Source organism: Protopterus annectens, chromosome 9.part0, assembly GCF_019279795.1.
Source record: "Protopterus annectens isolate FY-2018-M chromosome 9.part0, PAN1.0, whole genome shotgun sequence".
Taxonomy (NCBI): Eukaryota; Metazoa; Chordata; order Ceratodontiformes; family Protopteridae; genus Protopterus; species Protopterus annectens.
Genome location: NC_056743.1, coordinates 1,739,829,730 through 1,739,852,454, shown reverse-complemented (window position 1 = coordinate 1,739,852,454; position 22,725 = coordinate 1,739,829,730). Strand labels below are relative to the sequence as shown.

The 22,725-nt window shown below is 40.5% G+C and overlaps 1 protein-coding gene across 1 annotated transcript in view; it reads right to left on the bottom strand.

Moving 5' to 3' along the window:
* The window catches only part of DNM2 (dynamin 2), a 1,995,561-nt gene that overhangs the window by 1,059,115 nt on the left and 913,721 nt on the right, over positions 1-22,725 (bottom strand). Inside the window, exon 12 of the mRNA XM_044082335.1 lies at positions 10,812-10,839. Within this exon, the coding sequence (XP_043938270.1) occupies positions 10,812-10,839 (28 nt within the window). The remainder of the gene's footprint in view (positions 1-10,811; positions 10,840-22,725) is intronic.

The window sequence follows — 22,725 nt, the reverse complement described above, 5'->3', positions numbered from 1 at the left end:
GGCAGGGAATGAGAGTTATCATTGTTTTCAAGCTATGACTGTGTTGAGTCCATATGCTTTTTAGGTACCATTGTAATTTCCTCATATGCAGTTTTGCAAATGGTATTAGTAGTATGCAAGATGCCATGAAGCCCAAGGCCTGAAGAATTTTTCTTGCAGGGAGTTGGGTCTTTGTTGCCATTGTTCTGAAGTACTGAGTTAATTGTAGTTGTTTGTCTAGCGTCAGACAAGCCATCTGGGCCATTGTATTCAAGCTGGCACCCAGGAATGTCATAGTTTGTGAGGGCACTAGTTTTGATTTCTGTTCATTTACTGTGTACCCTAGGCAACTTAGAAGATGTCTTACAAAAGCCAGGTGCTGTAAGAGAATGTCCTTGCTTTCTGCTTGTATGAGACAGTCGTCCAGGTATGGGTATATTTGAATTCCCCTCTGTCTGCAGTATGCAATTACTGGTGCCAGGCATTTTGTGAAGACCCTGGGTGCAGTAGATAAGCCAAAGGGCAGTGCAGAGAATTGGTAATGGGTTGAACCTGCAATGAAACTGAGGTATCTTCTCCAATTTTGTCTGACTGGGACATGCAGGTATGCCTCCTTGAGGTCCAACGTTACTAGCCAAGCTTTCTTGCCCAACATGGGAAGAAGCTGCTGTAGTGTTAGCATCTTGAATTTAGGTACTTGCAAGAAAGTGTTTAAAATTGAAAGGTCCAGAATGGGTCTCCAAGCATTGTCCTTTCTGGAGACTAGAAAGAGCCTTGAGTAAAATCCATGGCCTTGCTCCTGTGTAGGTACCAGTTGGATGGCTTTCATGTCCATGAGAGCTGTAATTTGTTTTTGTGCCTCTGCCCATTGATTTTGTGATAGGTTTGGCATTCCTTTTATCCTTGGCAAGGTGTGGAAATGGAATCTGTATCCGTGTGAGATAATGTCTAGGACCCATTTGTCCTTTGTGACGATGCGCCAGTTGTCTGCAAAAAGTGTTAATTTTCCTCCCAAGGGAGCTGCCAAGAGGGCTTGACCTGGAGACTGAAGTGTAGGCTTTTGTGGTTTTAGAGGAGTCTTAAGCTTAGCATAAGATTTAATGGTGAGGGTAGTCGGTCTGAATACACCTTCAGAAACTGAAGGTGTTTCTGCAGCACCGGCTTCCTCTACTGCGATGTCGTCGGTTGGGCCTAAGGAAAAAGGCTGCGTCAGCCTAGAAATCTCTGCTGGGGGATCCGATGCGGCCTGGGGATCCAATTCAGTGGTAGCCAGGGGCTGCGTAGGCGCCTCACTGAAAACCGGAGAACCGATGACTGGGCCAGCCGAGGCCTCGGAGTCCGGCTTGGATCTAGGCTGCCTCTGTCCCTTTCCTTGCGTTTTTTATGCATACCGGTAGTCGGTTACTCCGAAGGCATAGTGTAATTAAATTTTCTACCGAAGTAGTGTCGTGTGAAATCAAAGCGATGCTTTATAGTTTTCTTATTGAACCTAGCACAAAACCGACAACCAGTGATGTCATGGTCTGGGCCTAGGCAAGGTATACAAAAAGAATGAAAGTCCTTATGAGGTATTTGCTCCCCCACAAGAAATGCAATTGTTAACTTTTTCTGACATCGGACTGAGGCAAGAAAAGGTTCCCCAACGGGGTACTTAGCTTTGAAGACTTCGGACTGAAACTCGATTCGAAAATCTCAGGTGTCGGCCGACCGGCACTTGCGAACTGCTTCTGCTTCGGGCACCGCGCGGCAAGAAAGACTGAAGAAAATGGCGTTGGATGCCCCTGATATACCTCTGGCACTCTGACGTCAGGGAAGAAGCGACAGCAACCGACGCCGGACCAAGACTTTGGAATTCTGGCCGACTGCGGGACTGCCTGACGGCAGGATAACCAAAGTGTGACGACTGCAGCAGGGTAACACGATGAACATCTATTATTAATGCAGATGTTGCTGCAGGCAAACAACTTTGCATTTCAGTGGCTGGCAAACAACAACAGGTTAAAAGTCAGTTAAGTGAGGTTGCTGTCCATTGGGACTACTGAGAAATAACTGGGGTTGCAGTCCTTGGGGAACCACTGAGAAACCTAGCCCAAATTTCCAGCTGCCCCGATGCATTGCCTAGTTAAGTGACTTGTTCATAGGTTCATACTAGGCTATCTGCCCTAGGGCATTTATAAGCCTAGCCAGAGTGTGTTTGGCTTTCGCCACCCATTTTAAATTAATTTTGCTATGCCCTTTTTCGAGGTTAGTATACTGTGCCTCTGTGTAACAGTGGCACAGAAGTGATACCCGGGGTAAACCTACGATCTCCCATCCACTCATCAAGATTCCTCCTGAAGAGAGTCAATGAGAGACTCTGCCTAACCTGGACTGGGATTTTATTCCAGAGTGAAGGGAGCCTCTGGGTTATGAATCTGTCCCTCCAGCATGTCCTATTTATTTCAGTGCTGAGGTTAAAGTCTCTCGAGCGCGTAGCTCGATGGGATTTGGATTTTCTGAGGTGCAGCATGTCCATTAATTCCGGGTTGGACATGGCTTTATACGTCAGGCACAGATCGCTTCTGAGCAGGCGGTATGGCACTGAGTAGAGCTGGAGTTTCTTTAACCGGGCAGCATATGGCATCTGTTTGAGCCCTTTGATCCTCTTGGTGAGGTACTTTTGGGGTCTTTCCAGTTGCTGCAGGTGTCTGGTAAGGTACATCCCAAAGGAGGCATTGTACTCAATTATGGGCCTGATGAGGGATGAGTAAAGAGGCACGATGACCTCCCGTGATCTAGATGTGAATCCCTTCATGATTAGGTGGGCTATATAAAATGTTTTTCTAACCACTTTGGCCACGTGGTGGTCAAATGAGAGATTGCTATCAACTTGGGTCCCCAGGTCCCTAATTACTTCTTCTGTACTTAATGGATTACCACCTATGTGGTAATTTGTGGGCACTTTGTTTTGCCAAAGGGGATGACTATACACTTTTTGGCATTTAGCTTGAGGCCATGGCTCTGGCACCAGCTGTCTGTTTCTATGAGGCCCTTTTGGAGGATACTTGTGTCGGCTGGAGAGTCGATTATGGCGCCCAGTTTGCAGTCATCTGCGAACTTGGTCAGCCACAGTCCTTCCGTATTGGCCTGTACCTCCGAGAAATATATACCGAACAAGACAGGTCCCAGGACTGAGCCTTGTGGGACGCCACTTGTAACTGGTTTGGAGTCTGACATGGCTCCAGCAATTCTAACCATGTGGGTTCTGTCCTTGAGCCAGTTCTGGTAACATTAAATAAATGAGGGGATGATGGACTCAAACCCTGTACCGAGAAGCTACAGCTCATAGCCCTAACCTTCTGCACCAAATGCCAAAATAAAGTAAAAAGGGAAGGGAATGACTACACTCCCACACCTCCCCTGACAAAGGAAACAGCATTAACCTACAATGCTAATTCATAGTTAGTATTTATACAGAGATGCACATGGATGTGACCATAATTTACAGCTTGCTTAAAGTCACATTATAGGCAAGCAGAGGTGAAAGGATTCAAACCCAGTGTTGCATGGGTATGTGTTTTCTGAATAAAAACTAATGACTGACTGCAATCTTCAGTAGTTTAGCAGAAAAAAAAGCTAATGAGGGACATGGCATAAACATATGAGGCATAATTAGAGATGTTCTGCAAAACTGGAGACAGGCAAGATCAGACTACTCTAACTCACTTAAAAAGTTAACTTAACAGGTTTTGCAACACACATTTTGTGAAGCACAAAAACTCCAGGGACTTAAAACCTTTGGTTAATTTATCAGAAAATTAAGTAATTCTGGCAGATGGTGCAGAGAATTAAGGTTCAAGGCTATTTAATGATCTGTTTCCTGCATCCAAGGATGAAGAGTCTGATTCTTTTTTCCTCTTTTTTGCCCACTGTGCGAGTCTGAGTTAGTCACTTAACCAGTGTTCCTTGTATTAATAACACAAATCTACTTTAACAGTCTTCTGACTAGAAATGACACCCACATTCATGCAGCTTCTACTCATTTACAGCTACTATATCAATTGAACAGACAGTCACCAAGGCCATTGACGACGGGAAGGTGGTCCACACAGCCTACCTGGACTTTGCAAAAGCCTTCGATACAATACCCCACTCGGGCATTATAGATAAGCTCACCAGCTTAAATATAAACCCCTATGTCACTAGATGGGTTGCAAACTGGCTCAAGGACAGAATGAACCCACATGGTTAGAATTGCTGGAGCCATGTCAGACTCCAAACCAGTTACAAGTGGCATCCCACAAGGCTCAGTCCTGGGACCTCTCTTGTTCGGTATATATTTCTCGGAGGTACAGGCCAACACGGAAGGATTGTGGCTGACCAGGTTCGCAGATGCTGCAAACTGGGTGCCATAATCGACTCTCCAGCCAACACAAGCATCCTCCAAAAGGGCCTCATAGAAACAGACAACTGGTGCCAGAGCCATGGCCTCAAGCTAAACGCCAAAAAGTGTATAGTCATCCCCTTTGGCAAAAACAAAGTGCCCACAAATTACCACATAGTTGGTAATCCATTAAGTACAGAAGAAGTAATTAGGGACCTGGGGACCCAAGTTGATAGCAATCTCTCATTTGACAACCACGTGGCCAAAGTGGTTAGAACAACATTTTATATAGCCCACCTAATCATGAAGGGATTCACATCTAGATCAGGGGAGGTCATCGTGCCTCTTTACTCATCCCTCATCAGGCCCATAATTGAGTACAATGCCCCTTTTGGGATGTACCTTACTTACCAGACACCTGCAGCAACTGGAAAGACCCCAAAAGTACCTCACCAAGAGGATCAAAGGGCTCAAACAGATGCCTTATGCTGCCCAGTTAAAGAAACTCCAGCTCTACTCAGTGGCATACCGCCTGCTCAGAGGCGATCTGTGCCTGACGTATAAAGCCATTTCTAACCCGGAATTAATGGACATGCTGCACCTCAGAAAATCCAAATCCCATTGAGCTACGCGCTTGAGAGACTTGAACCTCAGCACTGAAATAAATAGGACATGCTGGAGGGACAGATTCATAACCCAGAGGCTCCCTTCACTCTGGAATAAAATCCCAGTCCAGGTTAGGCAGAGTCCCTCATTGACTCTCTTCAAGAGGAATCTTGATGAGTGGATGGGAGATCGTAGGTTTACCCCGGGTATCACTTCTGTGTCACTGTTAGACAGAGGCACAGTATACTAACCTCGAAAAAGGGCATAGCAAAATTAATTTAAAATGGGTGGTGAAAGCCAAACACACTCTGGCTAGGCTTATAAATGCCCTAGGGCAGATAGCCTAGTATGAACCTATGAACCCATGAAAGAATGTATTTTCTTTCCTGACTAATTAAACACCTTTGCCTCCTTATCAGATTCAGCTATAGCCTTTTTCTAGATTTTACACCAGCTGTATCAATTTCCTGTAAACTAGGGAGAGGGATTCTGATGCGTAAAATGACTTGGAAGTAACACCAGGTTCAAGAAAGACAGCTTCTAGTCATTCTTAAAAACAGCTTTCTGTTTAAAGAATGGAGAAGCTTAGGAAATGCACTAAGACAGAGGGCAAACAGTCATTTCATAAAGCTCTGAGGTAAGGCAAACTTTTCATTTCTGATTACTCAGCTATTTCACAAAAATGCAAATACTTGGGTCCTGAATGGGGCATAATTAGCAGCTCCACTAAGTACTACATCAGGTTCAAATTCAGGTTTGTTGCCATCATACCCATCTACTGAGAAGGGGAAGGCAAAGACCTTTTCCTTGTGATGGAGCACTTGTTTTAAAGTCAGTATGAAGAAGACATCTTTAAAAATATCTAGCTTAGTAGCAGAAGCACCATCATTAACACATTACAATGCCTGCAGACAAGAAAAGCGGCCATGTTACTGTGAGCTTTCTAGGTAATATATGAAATAATAAAATGGTACATCTGCTTCATGCCTCAAATCTTTTCAACATCCTCAGCCTCAGACACATTACACTAGAAAGAATTTTCTTAATTTCTTCCTGGAGGTTTATACATACTAGAATCACACACACACACACACACACACACACACACACACACACACACACACACACACACAATCCTACTTACTTGCACAAGACAGGCTTTTAAGAGCTAATTTAAAAGTAGCAGCCCAGTAAGCATCACTTAAATCCAGAAAAAAAAATAACGAAAAAAATGAACAAGCAGAGGAATCGGTCTAGTTCCAACCTCACCAACACGAGTGTTGATGGAAAAAAATAAATAAATAAATTAAAAGAAAAACTAATGGTCTTAACACTTTGTTGATGAGCTCAGTCACAATAAATTCCAAAAATCATGAAACCCAGCTAGTGTTCCAAGGCAACAAGCCTTTATTCATCACAGACAAGCGATTCTCAGTAACAAAAAGAAATCACTTAAATCCAAAAACGACAGCTTAAATCTAGTGAATGAAATAATTTTTTAAACACCTCTATTGAATTACCAGTTGTGACACTGGCAAACTTACATTTACATAAAATAAAACAAACCATATTACCATGTTCATAGCTACATAGATATCACAATCACATAATACTCTTCTGTACAATATAATCAAGCCAATATTACATAAATTGGTCAATTCCTGCCTTCCCTTACACCTGATTGCACTAAATGTTCTTTTATCTCTGTTAACAATGGTCACTACTTCAAACATGGCTGGTTTAGATTTTGATTGCCATTTTCAAGTAATTGCTTTTTTTGGCAGCCATGAGAATTAAACTTAACAAGGCCTAACTATGTTTTGACAATTCAGATCCTGTATCCCCAGCTCAAAAATCATTTCCATAGTTACACCCATCTGTTTGCCCAGAATTTAAATTTTTAGTCTGTCAACTCATTACACTCCAAAAACATATGTTTCGAGTTACCTCTTTCTTACCCATCACATCTCCATTTACCATCTACCTGAGAAAAATTCTTTGGAGTCTGTTTGGGGTATAAAAATACCTATGCAAACATTTCCAAGCAAAAATCATAAATCTTCTAGACTTTGTTGCACAATTTGGAGCCATACACATGTCCTCCCCAATCTTTTTCTAATCTTTTCTAACCTCCTCTGATTGATTCTTATAGTCACAGTTTAGTATTTTATGTTGTTGTGTCTTTCGGCTTATCCCGGTTAGGGGTCGCCACAGCGGAACTCCGGTCCGCTAATGTTTGGTAGTGGATTTTTACGTGCTGAGTTACCAGCCCTGACGCACAACCTTCAACCAAGGTACGCCCATTCATGCATGCCTCCACACAGAAGACGCTCTAGCTGAGACTCGAACGCGACAACGTCTTGCTATGAGGCGACAACCCTACCACAGCACCATATGACCTACTAATTATCCCTTTTTTACAGCAGGTTCTGTTCAAGACTCCACTAAAAACTCTACCCATGCAGGTCGTTCATTTAGGATTCCCCTATCCCAATCTCTTTGCCTATATTCTGCTATCAATCCCGGATACAGGAGGCAGTGTCTAGCCTGCAGTCCAAATGTCTTCTTGACCTCTTCCCATTCTATTACCTTTCCCTCTATTTGTTCCCAAAACTTTGGTTCCTTTGCCAGTTTTCTCCAGTACATTCAAGCCCCCTCTTGCCTATTCTGTGCACCCCTTATTACAGTCATCCCTATCGGCAGAATCTCTCCTTTCTCCACTTGAAGTGTTGGAATAATTCTTAGAATACCTTCTGCTACTTTATGACTATAATATTCCATATGACTGTTATCCTGCATCCAAAATCCCACTCTCTCTCTCCTTATTTCTTAAATGTTCCCACTTCATCTCTTTCCACTTTGAATTGTAACTGTCTGCTTGTATTATGCATAAGAGCATTAACTGTGTAGCTCTAAAATATCCCTTCAAATCAGGTAACCCCAAACCACCTTGTTCTACTGGAAGGATAAACTTATCCCACTTGACTCTTGCCCTCTTCCCCTCTCAGACAAAATATTTAAGTCTTTATTAAGTACTACCAAAGACTATCCCCTGGTTGACAAAGGTATGCCTGAATATAAAACTAAAGGAATTAAACACGTTTTTACTATTTGTATCTTGCTATCCATATCAGTAGACAAGAGCTTCTAGTTTCTCAGTTTTTATATTACCTTTCGTTTAATCTCTGCCCACATATCCTTAGCTGCCATTAACAGAATCCTTTTTAACCCATATTTCTAAATATTTCATTTTATAATGTCCCCATAAATATGGGTACTGATGAACCAAATGCATGTGTAGATACATGGTTTACAGCTGTAGCCTTTGTTTTATCTTAAATTAATTTTACATCCCAAAAAAAAGAAACACGAAACTGCCTCAAAATGTTCCACAACACTGAGATGCCCTTTTCTGGTTTTATCAGGTACAAAATTATACTGGCTGCAAATAATGCCAACTTTTCTTGATTACCATACCAATTATATCCTTGAAATAATGGTTATAAATATAATGTAAACAAAGAGGAAAGAGGATACCCCTGCCTAGTTCCTCTGTTCAGACACAACTCATCTAAGAAGAACCCTCCCAACATTTTTTTCCTACCCTTCTAGGTAACCTAAATATTTATCAAGGAATGCAAATGCTTCCATTGTCCTTCTCATAAAATCTGAGCTTACTCTGCTAAATACTTTGCATCAAGACCCACTAACAGCAGCTGCATTTTTTACATTCTGCTTCCATTTGGATCACTATTATTCTATTAGGGCTGTCAAATGTTTGTCACCCTTACACAAAACCAAAATGACCCATATCGATCCATTTTGCCAAGACCTTTGTCATTCTTTTAGCCATTATAGACAGACACTTTAAAATCATGGTTTAAAATTGAACTGAGCCTATATGTAGCTAGACCTGATGAGTCATTACCGTCTTAAGGTAGTATTACAGCTACCACAGCTTTTTTCCAGGATGTTGATGCTTCCCCCTCCTTTTAAGATACTGTTAAATAAAACAGATCTTTATCACTTTCTTTCTCTCCTAGCTTCCAAGTTTCCACAGGAATACCATCTATTCCTGGAGACTTTCCTGCAGATTGGGTATATAGTGTTTTTCTCTCATTTCTTCCTACCCTGTTAATTGTTGACCCTCATCTACCTCTGACCTTTTCATGTTTAAGTCTTCCATACATATTTTCATTTGTGCTTTTTCTTAATTTCCACACTTCACTACTTTATACAAATTTTCATAAAATTTCTGAAATATCTGTAATACCTCCATATTATCTCTGGTTATTTTTCCTTGTTATAAGCTCCCCAAGTCCGACAACAATCCTTTCTACTTTCTGTTGTCCAAGTCGTCATGCTAAAAGTGTTAGTGCTCTGGAGTTATCAAAAACAGTTCCTTAACAGCAATCTTTCTAAACTCATGCATATTATCCAGATATTCCCTTATCTTCTCTTCAGTACTCCGCTTTTGTGCCTCTTCTTATTCTGAGACATTTCCATTATTCTGCAATACTTTAACTCCTCTAAATAATTCTGGTTACTTCTCAACCATATTGCTTTTTTTTTCTTTTATTTCTACCCTAATTTTAAACTCCACTTTCAATTTATCCCACTTGCTAGCTATAACTTCTGAAGTTCCTTCTATCTTCCCAATAATTTTCACTACACATTCGTTAAATTCATCTTTTTAACAGGTGGGTGTGGAATTGTCAGTATCTTAACTTTTACTTCATCACCCTGCATTTTTAGTTATTGGCGCATGATCCAAAATAGTTACTGGATGTGTATCAAAACTCTCAATTAAATACACGTTTCTGAGAAATATAATTTTGGACCGACTAGTCTAGCCCACTTACTGTACACCTTGGGAAAACATATGTAAATTCTTTAGGAGTTCCTACTACTGAAGTCACATGCTCCATACCAAATATTTTCATAAATTTCTTCAGAAATCTATCTTCTTTTGTTATATTATCCCTTCTTGGTCTCCTAGATATATCCTCACTGTTGGAAATCACATTCTAGTCCCCACCTGTAAGTAATATTCCCTGCTGAAAGCTCTCCCAAAATTTCAGAAAGCTCCACAACTGCAGTTTCAGATGCAATATAAATACGTGCCAGTGTAATCTTCCTTCCTTATCAGTTGACCCTTACTACCACAAATCTTTGAACCTTTTTTTCCTCTATCACTATTGTTGCTCCTCTAGCAATTAATATAATCACTCCTCTTTTTCTTTGTCCCAGGTATTCTGCTGAATAACCATCCTGAAATCCTTTATCAAATTCACATGCTCAGTTCTTTCCAAATATGTTTCCTTGTAGCATAGCTATTTGCACTCTGCATTTCTTAATATAGTTCACTACTCTCTTTTTTGTATACATCTTTGAGACCATTCACTTTCTAAGATGATATGGAAAGTGTTTCCATTACGATAAGAAGTTATTATTACCACCTACTATACAGGACAGCTTTTTTAGATGTCTATTTCCAGCTTTTGTGATGCATGCACCCACTAATGTTTGGCAGGTTGATCTTTTATAGAGTAAGCAAAAGTAAGGGAAAACATATCAACTCTACATATATTATGTTATGACCTGTGCACCTCCACATCCCATCCCCCATCCCAAAAAACAAAATCACAGCCTATTAACTTAACCTTACTTTTATCCAGCAGGTTTCTCTTTTTGCATTGTAATGCCTACATTTACTACTAAAAAAGAATAAAATAAAAAGGCATCTGTTTACTTTAATATCTATCACATACAATATCTGAAAACTCTTTACTACATAACATATGATTTATATCATGAAATGTTTCATAGAAATACTGTCAAGATCAGAAGTGGTTTTACTTACAGTTTCCTTCTTTTTTCCTTCCTGCTCCCTCAGTGTCCATCCAAACATTAAATGACATGAAGCAGGAAAAAAGCCCCAGAAGTTGAAGAAACTCAAAAAAAAAAATCAATTCTTTCCACTTTTTCTTGTACAGCCATATTTCACAGATGCAGTTGATGCTTTGTAGTCTCACATTTATTCACTAATTTTTATGTTGCTGGTCTTCTTCCTGTTCATCACCATTTCCCAACGAACGAAAAACAGAATCCCCTTCTGCTTGATGGCTCACATTTTGTTGGACAAACTTTTTGTCTTTCCTCCTTATCTTGTTCTGCATCAAAAAATGACTGATCCTCCAGGAAAAATATATTCTGAAGTCAGCTGAAACAGCAGTTTACCTGCCCCTTGACATTCCTTGATTGCTGGAATAAACTTTATTCAATGTATACCAGGCAGAAGAGAACTACCATTTTCTGCAAACACTCAATAGTCTCCAACTTTTAATACTTTGCCCTTCTGTCCCAGTTTTATCAGTATCAACTCTTTCTGCTGGTAAGATTGCATCCTTACTAATACAGGTCTTGGCTGCTTTTGTGTGGCCAGGTTTGGAGCATACACACAATATGCCCTTTCAATTAATAAATCCTGCTGTGGAATACAAGTCCAGTTGTTTATTTGTGACTTCATAAAATTCAGTCTGATTCTTCCTGTTTTTCCTGGCACAGCAGAAGCTCTCAGGTTTTCTCTAGGAGCTCTGTCTAATACTTTTACTTTTACTAATACTACTGCATTTACCTACTTGGCCTCATGTATTTTTAAATGTAGCATCTCTATTCTTGTGAATATTTGAGCTAGCCTCTGTTGCAAATGTTATTTCAGTCAATTGGTTAATGTCCGTTTAAACTGTATCTTGTTGTGTATGGCTCGTATTGTGTGTAACATCTGTACTTGCCCTGTAACTGAGCATTGGCTACTGTCGCTAATTGCATTCACTTAGCTGAAAGTACTATCCAGCATTGTACTGTCTTTTAACTAACCTATTGCACCTTTTATCTTACTTGCTCTATCGCAGACGCTATTGTTATACACGTTACTGCATTCAGTCAGTTGAAAGTGCTTTACAACATTGAATTGTGTCCATTAACCAATTTACTGTGCCTGCCCTATGTTTACATGCTCAATCGCAGTTCGCTATTGTTAATCAAGGCCATAACGTGCTTTCTGGTACGTCTCTCACCACGCGCTGTTCTGCTATTCTGTGCCCTTCCTCCTTATGCTTCTCCTACCCAGATCCTTTCTAGCTATAGATTAGCGACTCCTATCTATCGCTTCTCGTTACTTCCCCTCTACTTTGCAACTCAAACTTGTTTATCCCTGTCTTATATTCACTGCCTAAACACAGTCGCTAATTGTTATACTAGGACCTGGGATCTATAGCGGGCCTTTTTGATGTGTCTTTCACCATGCGTTGGTCTGCTTCACCCTCCCCTTCCCACTAATTGCATCTTCCACACTGACCCTTCTATCCTTAGCCTATCGACTCCTATTTGAAGTCTCCCTCTACTCTCTCTCTACCTTCTACAATGTTTCAACTGGTTTGCCGCTGTACATGTTGACACCACTACCTCTAATTCTCTGCAGCATGAATGGCATTTAGGAACTACTTAAACCCAACAAACTCTGCTATACATAAGCTAGCCCAGGGATTGCTACAGTCCGATCAAATCTCAGGCTTCTGCCCTGCACTTAATGACGAATCTGTGCTACCAGTGCCATTCCTTGTAGAAGTTAGTACCTCAGGTTGGGTTTTGTCACTTGGCCTTTTATCCATTTTGTATGCTTCTCTTTCGGAGTAAGTAGACTCCCCTGTGTACCTTCTGAGTGCGTCTCTCACCACGCATTGTCTGCCTACCCCTGTCTCTTGTCTCCTGGGGCCTCCCTGACTCTGTCCTTTCCCTTCCTTTATCTAGTGACCTACATTTCTTTCCCTTGAACATAGGTGAATACCACACTCAATGTGGTACCTGCCCATACTGAACCAATTGCTCTCTCTTATATGTAACATTATATGTATATAACGTTAATTGCTTTTTGTTTAGGTGCTGTTTGAGTATTTTTCTTTGTCTTCTATAAGTGCTGTTTAAATCAGTGACTATCTGTACTGCATTACTATGTATAATATCTGCTGTTTATGTGATTGTTTAGCAGTTACCCTAAGTGTATAACTGGTACAGACTGACACTATATTCTGCTATTTAAAGTGATTGAACTCTTGCTTACTTGGCTTGGACCATCTCTCTTACAATGTGTAGTTAAGTTGTGTAACTGTAATTGAAATCACACTACTCTTTTGCACCCACCACATTCATCCCACACCACTGCCTCCCCACCCCCACTCGTATCTCACCCCATTCTACCTTACACTCACTTCAGCTGTCCCCCATATTACTCACTCACTCAGCTACTCTCATAGCTCCTACTTCTCTTAGTCCCTAGCAACTCACTTGTCTTTACAGTTTTACTTTTTGTTTTACAGGTTATTTAAAGCTACCTGTGCTTCCCTGCATTTACTCCTGGCCCTAACTGCCTGGAATTCCACCTCCTGCCAAACTTCTGTGGGCTGTGTCCTCTCCTTGCGGACTTAATCAAAGTATGTACCACTCACCTGGAACATTGATATGCTGCCTGTAATCTCAGGGCTACTCCTGTGCTGGCTGTAGCTCACCTGCTGACCGCTCCCTTGCCACTAACTCTTTCTCCTACTCTAACCTGCTAATCCCTCAGTCCTACCCCCCCCACCCAGCCCTACTCTTCTCCTCTGTTAAGCATCCCCCTGCTATCCAGATTACCCTTCCCTATACTCATTCCTCCTGCTATTCTGCTTGTGTCCCCACTAACTTAGCTAGAGATCCTAGGCTCCCCCCTCACTCCCTGCCCTACCTTGCTCTGCTGTAAGCTTCTATAGTTGTACTTTGCTTCTAACCCCCTGCTACCCTAATCTCTGGCCCACTACCTCTGCTTATAGCTACATCACTACACTCTCTTTTCTCTCTCTCAACTCTTCTCACTGATTGTTTTTTTGGGTTCTTCCTTTGCTGGTGCAGCCCCGCTCCGTTCGCTCCCCTACCCTACCCCCATTACCACCCACCCCCACAACAGTTTCCTTTATACTTAACCATCCCTCCCCTTCCTGCCAAGCCACCATTGCTAGTCCACTTCCTACTTGTCTCCACTCCCACATTTCATACCTAACTTCCTCTCCCCACACCCAATCCACACTACCTTCCTTTCCAAACTTCCTCTCTTCACACCCAATCCAAACTACTAAACATGTTGCATCTACTTATATCTGCAACACTACTCACCCTTCTCTGTATCACTACCACCTCACATATCCATTCCTCTATTCTCCAACATCTCATTCAATCTATGACTTTCCTACTCCTCCTTCTTTCACCATCTCTCCAAACCTATTTAACACTCCTACCTCAACTCTATATAAAAGACACATACTACACATTCTCAAACCATTTAATAAGATTAAACCTAAACCACCCAAATACTATCAACCTTCCACATCTGCTACTCTTCTCACAAAAGATCTACTCTCCACTGGGGACATCCACCCAAACCCAGGCCCCCCTACACCTCCCCTCTCCCCATCCCCCACATCTACCTTATCAACATCCTTCTCAAAAGTCTCTCCCAAAGACTTACCAAACACACAACCACTATCTCATAGCTCACTTCCAGGTAAACAACTAACCTTCTATTCACTAAATATTCAAACCTTAGCTAATAAAACTACTGAGCTACACTCATGGATTGCTTACAAAACCCCACACATCCTAACCCTATCTGAAACATGGCTCAAACCACACATCAGTAACAGTGAAATCCTCCCTCCTGGCTATAACATCTACCGCTCAGACAGACCTTCAAAGAAAGGTGGTGACGTAGCCATCCTCTACTCTAACACCCTTAACCTATCACCTTACCCCACATCTATTCCCAGCTTCCACCCTGCTGAACTTCTCATCCTAAATATCCATCTAAACACCCACAAAAAACTAGCTGTAGCTTCCATTTATATTCCTCCTGGCAACAATATACCCATACTGGAAAACATCTTATCCTGGTTCACCCTCAACATACCCTATGAAATGCTCATTCTTGGAGACGTCAATATAGACTGGGCAAAACTATCTACTGACTCTCCCTTACATAGCATTCATCTTTACAGTTTCCACCAACTCATTTCTACCCCAACCCGCTTCCACAAAACCTTAGCCTCCAGCTCCACAATAGACTGGATTCTCACCAACACCCCCCATCACTACCACCAGCCCACAACCTTATCTGACTCCCTTAGTGATCACCTCCCTACCTCCATTCCAAGATACAACTCTCACACACTTAAACCCCACCTTTTCAAAGACTGCAGAAAACTATCTACATTTAATCCTTCACAGTTTAACTCTATACTACATAACATTGACTGGTCCATCCTTAAACACCTCCCTCTAAATGATTCTGTAAACACTTTTAACAACATTTTCCTAAACACTCTAGACTCCCTAGCTCCCTCTAGGAAGATTGAAATCCAATCATGCTCCCTGGCTTTCAAAAGAAACCAAGTCCATCATGAAACAAAGGGACAGTGTCTGGAAAGCCTGGAGCAAATGTAAACAAACTCCTCTTCTACTCATAGGTTCATACTAGGCTATCTGCCCTGGGGCATTTACAAGCCTAGCCCGAGTGTTTACAAGCCTAGCCCGAACACAAACAACTACGCAATCTTGTTAAAAACAGGTAATAGACAAGAAGTCATTCTATAACTCAGGCCAGAACAAATGTACCTCAAACCCTCATAAATTCTGGACAACACTCAAGAACATCCTCTACCCTGGTAATCCCTCTAACCCCTCACCCTACCCAAACACAACTCCTGAGGAAACAGCTACCCTACTTAATTCACACTTTACCTCCTCCATCCAAAATCTCCTACCCTCTCAACCTACCTCTTCCTCAGTACCTGTCCCCTCACCCACCCCTAACACTACACCCTTTTACTTCAAGCCTGTGCCCACAGCCTACATCAAATCACTACTGCTCAAACTCAAACCCTGCTCCCCCTCCACTGACAAATTACCTCCTACCTTCCTCAAACTCGCAGCTGACTATCGCCTACCCAGTAACAATATTAATAAATAGATCTATGCAAGAATCTACTGTTCCTACCCTTTGGAAATCCTTCTACACTATCCCTCTCCACAAAGGAGGTAACTCCACTGACCCTTCAAACTACTGACCCATTGCCATTCTGTCCCCTCTGTCTAAGATACTAGAAAAATGCATCCACACTCAACTTATGGATCACCTTCTCAATCAAAAACTCACCCCTACCAAACATGGTTTTCGCCCCTCTCACGGTACAACTACTGCTCTACTTTCCTTGACTCACACCATTGCAGAATCTTTGGACAACAATAAACTTACTTCCTGTCTCTTTCTTGACCTCTCTAAAGCTTTTGATACAGTATCTCATCCACTACTACTATCTAAACTCTCTTTCACCTCTCCTCCCCCACCCTCAACTGGTTTGCCAGCTATCTGTCAGAACGCAAACAATCAGTCAAATGGCTCTCTTCTCCTTTTCCTTTCTTACCTATCTCTACTGGTGTTCCACAAGGTTCCATCTTGGGTCCCCTCTTATTCAACATCTTCACAAACGACCTTTTCACCTCTTGCCATCTGTCCTCACTCATACAATATGCAGACGACTCCATAATCATTTCTACAGCCAACAACATCTCCGACCTACACTCCCTAACCCAAACAGCTCTACTTTCCACTGAACAGTGGCTTTCACAAAACCAACTGATTCTCAATCCTACCAAAACAAATCTCACTCTTCCTGCCCCACTCCCTTAATCATCATAAACTCTCCTTTGTCATTAAGTCTCTCAATAACACAACTATCATACCTGACACCCACACAAAACTCCTTGGAGTCATTATAGACGATGACTTAAAATTCAATCAACACATACAGCAATGTATAAAGAAAACACATCAGAAGTTAGGTCTGTTATACCGAAACAAAAAGTATCTCAGTCCCGAAGCTAGACTCACCCTAGGACAAGCACTTCTCCTCCCCTCACTCCTCTATGCAGCCCCAGTTCTTACAAATATCCAAAAAACTACCCTGAGTAAACTCCAACAATCCTACCACAAAATAGCCAGATTCATCACCAACTCCCCAAACAACACACACCACTGTATTGCTTTGAAGTCTCTACAATGGTTAGAACTCCCACAACTACTACATCTCTATCAATTTCACATGTTGCACTCTATGCTCTTTAAACCATCCAACTGTCCATCCCTATCTCTCCTTGTCTCTGTCTACACCCCATCTCGACCCCTCTGCACCTCTAATCAGCAATTGCTTGAAATTTACCACCCAAACAAATCAGTAGGTAAGCTACTCTACAAACACTCTGTGGCCCAAGCCTGGAACAAACTACCCCTTGACATTCGGCTCAGTCTCTCACACCCCACTATTTAAAAAGAAACTAAAGACTCATTTACTCAATTACAAAATTTGCCCCTGCTATGACCCAACATAATTTCTCTCCTCCCCACACTTAGGAATCACTCTGTCTATCCCCACTAGTACAGTTACATAGCAAAAAAAAAGCCTTGTACTGTCATGTAACTATTGTTGATGTTGTTGTTTTGTATATTGTGTTACTATTGTAAGACTAGTTTGCTGTGCTTGTATACTACTGTAATATTTTTATTGTACTATTCTGGAGCTTTTCTCCTCGGGTCTCCACTGAAAATGGGACAAAATCCCAGTTGGACTAACCCGGTCAACAAATGTCAATAAATAAATAAATAAATAATTCTACCATTTTTTTGTAAAAATTCTTCTTTAGTAGTCTTATATTTAACTAGCCTTTTCTTCATTTTGATCTCCAATTATTTTGCAGTTTTATCAGTTCAACTGAAAACTTTTTTAAACAGTCTTCCATTTTTTACAACCTTTTTGTTATTTGGGTTGCTATACTCCTTCAACATTTCATTTATTTTAATCAGCTCTGAGCAAATTTGACTTATTTTTTTCCCTCTAGATAACTGGAAGTCGTGTCTTGCATCAAAGCTGTAGCCTGAACTGCTTTTTGCTGAACAGCATTCTTCCCAGTGTTTTCTCTTCACCTTTTCTGGTTGGTTTTATTTCAGGATCTCTTAGTTTCTGCTTTGGTGGTACTCAGGCAATGTACTTACCAGCCAGTAAATGAATTTACTAAAAGTGAAAGAGTTCTTGCCCCTTATCTCTCAGTTTCTACCCCCTTTTTTTTTTTATATACACTAGCCGAGTTGAAGTTAAGGTGTTGATCAGTGTGCAGCTATCTTGTAAACCCCTTTATTAAATAATTATTGAATTTAATTCCATTCAATTAAAGCAGCACAGCGCACTCACTCCTGAAAACTGCTACTGGCAGTAAGGGAGGTGGGGGTGGAACCTACTGTTACAGAACTGCTATTGGCTTGATGGTGGAAGTGGAACTAGTTACTCCTGTACTGGTACTTTGTGAAGAGAGAAAGCATGGAAAAGGGAGAGAAGTTTTAACATTTTATTCTGCAGGTCTGGCACAGGAATGCAATTTTAAATTGTTTTGCTGGCTGGCCATAGGCCCCCCCTAAAACTGGGGCCCAGGAAGGCAACCTATTTTTCACCTATTATAATCCACCACTGCTTATTACTGCATATGAAGAGACAAATCAGTACATTAATATGGAAAGTTAATGGGTTAGGAGAAAAAAAACTGGAACACATATTAGCTTATACTTTTAAATACAACACACAGGTTATAATTCTGCAAGAAACATATCAGGTATGAAAGGAACATGAAAACAATTTAAAAAAAAGGCTACTATGTAGGCTAGAAGTAGAAAAGAAAAGGGAGTGTTACTGTTGATTAAGAAATATATAGGAATAAAAAAGGTCAAACTTGGTACATATTTAATGGTAAATGAAGCTGGATATGTATAAAAATTACATTGGCTTTATTTTATCTGAAATGAAAATACATTCTATTGGCTTTATTGATTTTAGAGCTGTAAAGCAATAGAAGCTGCAGGAATATATGCGTTTGTCAGTTCTAGTCAGATGATCTAAAAGATAGTACATAAACGCATGTTAAGGGAAAAGTCACAGCCTTCCATTATGGAATGCTGATTGTGACAGGGGCCTGGAACACAGCGAGTTGTACAGAAGATATATAATGAAGTCTGAGATGTCTAACAGAATCCTGGATGAAAGAAGATACTTAGACACGTACATAAAAGCATTTGATTTAATAGATATCATGCAGACAGATGAACAGCATACAGAGTTTATGCACTTCTGAGGAAAATATAACAGGGCTAGACTAGATGGGTGTAACATACCAAAAGAACATGCATATTTGGTAAAGAGACATACAGTATACACAGTAGTAATCTCAGATCATGCACTTATACAAACAGCCCTCCAGAAACCCCAAGAAGCCTACACAGAATGGCACTGGCACCTCCCAACACATCTTATGAAGAAAGATATTTAAATACTGGGATGACCCTATGTTTGCAGGGTTGCTGCAATACTTAAGAAAAGCTCCAACCATCCACTAGAGGGGATAACTGCTAATATAAAACTAGAAACCAGGTGTCAAATTCTAGAGGACTTAAAGATAAAAGATCTGCAGAACAGAAAGGGAGTAGATGAATCAGCAGAGGGGGAAGAATAATTAAAAATAGCTACATAATCTATGACAGAATCCATGAAAAACAAACAAGCACAAGACAAAGGCTGCAAAGCAATTATTTCTGGAAATCAGTGCTACGTTATAAAGTAATGATTACTCAAATTAGGAATCTAAAGCATGGCTAGTGCTAAGTTATAAAGTAATGATTACTCAAATTAGGAATCTAAAGCATGGCTAGATGGAAACAGAAAAGGACAAGATTGCAGTGATAATGGCAGAGTATTACCACAGTTTATATGCCTGTGAAGCACAGGGATGAAGGTAGAACAAAAATGCCTTGAGAGTACATAAACAATGTAGAACTACCAAAAATAAGCAAGAGTGACAGACTCTATTTAATGAGGAAAATACAAGAAAGAGAAACGAAAGAAGCAATAGTATGTCAAAAGACAAGGGAAACAATAGAAGCAGATGGGATATCAGTTAAAGTTTGGAAGAGAATAAAGCACAGATTTTAAGGATTTACTGAATGCTATCCTCTCAGGGAAGAAAGCGAATCCATCCTGGAATAGGGCAGTGGTGGCAGTTATACCAAAAGAATGGAAGACCTTACACAGCCCAGATCATTTAGGCCCATTTCCATCTTTATAACACTGGAACGGCAATATGTAATTGTATAAACTTGAAAAATCACAGCAGAAGTCCAATACCACAAGCAGATGCCAAATAATTTATTCTGAAACACAATACAAGTGCTTTTGTCTTGAAAATCAAGACTTCATCAGATAACTACAAAACTATGAACTCAGTCATTTTATACCATATGCACCGTATGCAATTAAAATCAATTAGTGTTTTAAAGCAATATAGTCCCTTGTCAAATTTCAACACAGGACTCAGTACTAATTACTCATTCCATGTCCATACATAAAAATAATTTAAAATACATTGTTAAAATGTTCAATACTATCCAAACTTTAAACAAAAATTAATGAATAGAGTAAAATAAAATAAAATGACATGAAACTACCATAACCTTCATTGGGTAACTACACTTCCACTGCTTTTGCCAATAATACTGGTTTGATAGAAATTTATTCATTCAAACCTGGGGAATTAGATCTCAACCTTAGCTGCCATTTCAGTTCTTTATTTAACAACAAATTCTTATCATCACCCTCTATTGTTTATTCCAACCGTGTCAATTATACCAAATTTAAAACCTTTGAACCCAACACATGTCAAAGACAAAAGCGCTTATATTGTGTTTAAGAATAAATTATTTGGCATCCGCTTGTGGTATTGGACTTCTGCTGTGATTTTTCAAGTTTATACCATTTCCATCCTTAATCATGATTACACAGTCTTTACAGAAATCATAGCTAGGAGGATTGCAAAGATTTTGCCAAAGTTAATAGAACTGGACCAATGTGGATTTAGAAGACAGGTGAAGACTGCATAACATAAACAGTACTTCCAATGATTCAAAAGGCTGCAGCAGACAATAACAAGATATCAATGATGGTAAGCCTAGACATTAAAAAGGCATTTAAAAGAGTTAGCTGCGGATTTACAATCTATACGTTGGAAATATTTGGCTTCCCTAAGGAATGCATAGGGCTGATACTTGGGATATATGAAGGAGAAGAGAGCTAAATTAAAGTGTAGTAGAGGGCTGACAGTAACACTAAACCTGTCCAGAGATACCAAACAAGGACACCCATTTTCACCATTACTATCTGCTCTGTACTTGGAACACTTGCTCAAAGCATTAATTAGAGCATGTAATACAGCAGGCTATGAGTAGGGCATCACACAGGGAAAAAAATGCCTTCTTTGAAGACAGCATAACATTGTACATTGCAAACCCAGAAAGAGATCAAAAGAAACCATTTGGAAAATTGCAGGAATTCGAGAAGACAAAGAGTAAAAGACAAAGGCAGTACTGACAAATTGTGTGCCAACATACAATCTGATGCAAGAATATATTTTTCTTTGAAGATGTACCTAAATAAAATGCTTGGGAATGTGTTAAAAAGTCATCAAACAGGCTGTTAAAGATACTTGGGATGAGACAGTTTAAAAAAAAACTATTAAGAAAATAAGGCAATGTAAAATGCTACTTATGCAAAATAGTAAAATACAAGCAATAAAAATGTTTTTAGCTCTGTTTAATTCTTTATGCTGGACAGGCACATTATATCAACAGAATGAAGGGTGTGGTGAAGATTAAACAAAGAATGAAATGCACTCTTCTGGGAAAAGAAGAAAGAAAGAAAGACAGTACAATGGGAAACACTGATGCCATCTATTAGGGCTATCCAACCCTGACGCTTACAATAAAAGCTATACAGCAGAGATCATTATACCCAACCCAAGCTGTACCCTACATGCCAAAATGGAAAGCAATGATAATGAAACATGCAAGAAGACAACTGAAGAAACAGAGTGACATCTGAGGAACTTTAGAAACATACAACACTGGAAAATATGTGGAGGGACATACAATACAGGAGGATGAAAACTGGATACACTGGATAACATCAACAGATTTTGTTAGTTAAAGGGACAAGACACGATGTGGGGGCTGCCCCAGAAGCATAGAGGGCTAAAGCCCTGACTATAGCCCAGGCAATTTGGGTTTAAATGGCAATTCGGGCAACTGAAGGAAAATCAAGTGGTAAGGTGCTCTTCAATGACACTCCTTAAGGGGAGGTGTGGTCCAAAGAGGGGCACTGCACTTGGACACAGATGACAAATAAGGAGGGGGGGGGAGTGGTTACAGAATAATAAAAAAAGGACCCACCTTGAAGGGGAGCACCCAAGACACAGTCCACAGGATGCCCCAAGGATCCATGACGAGCCCCAGTAATACCAAACTCAGTCGGGGGGGGGGGGATTAGGAGGATGTCTGGTAGACCTCACATGGATGTGGGACACTGGGGAGCTGAGCTGGTAGACTGAGGTCCAAATAGATGAAAAAAATGTTTTAAAACAAGACAGGCAGACATCTGAAAGATTTGAGTTTCAAGATAATGGGAAAATACAGTTGAGTAGATAACTTATAATTGTACACATTTGAGCAGATCATTTTTTTATTGCATCTTTTTATTTCATTAATTATCCATTACTGTATGTACACATTGCTTTCATGTCATTACAGTGCTCTTCTTTCAGAG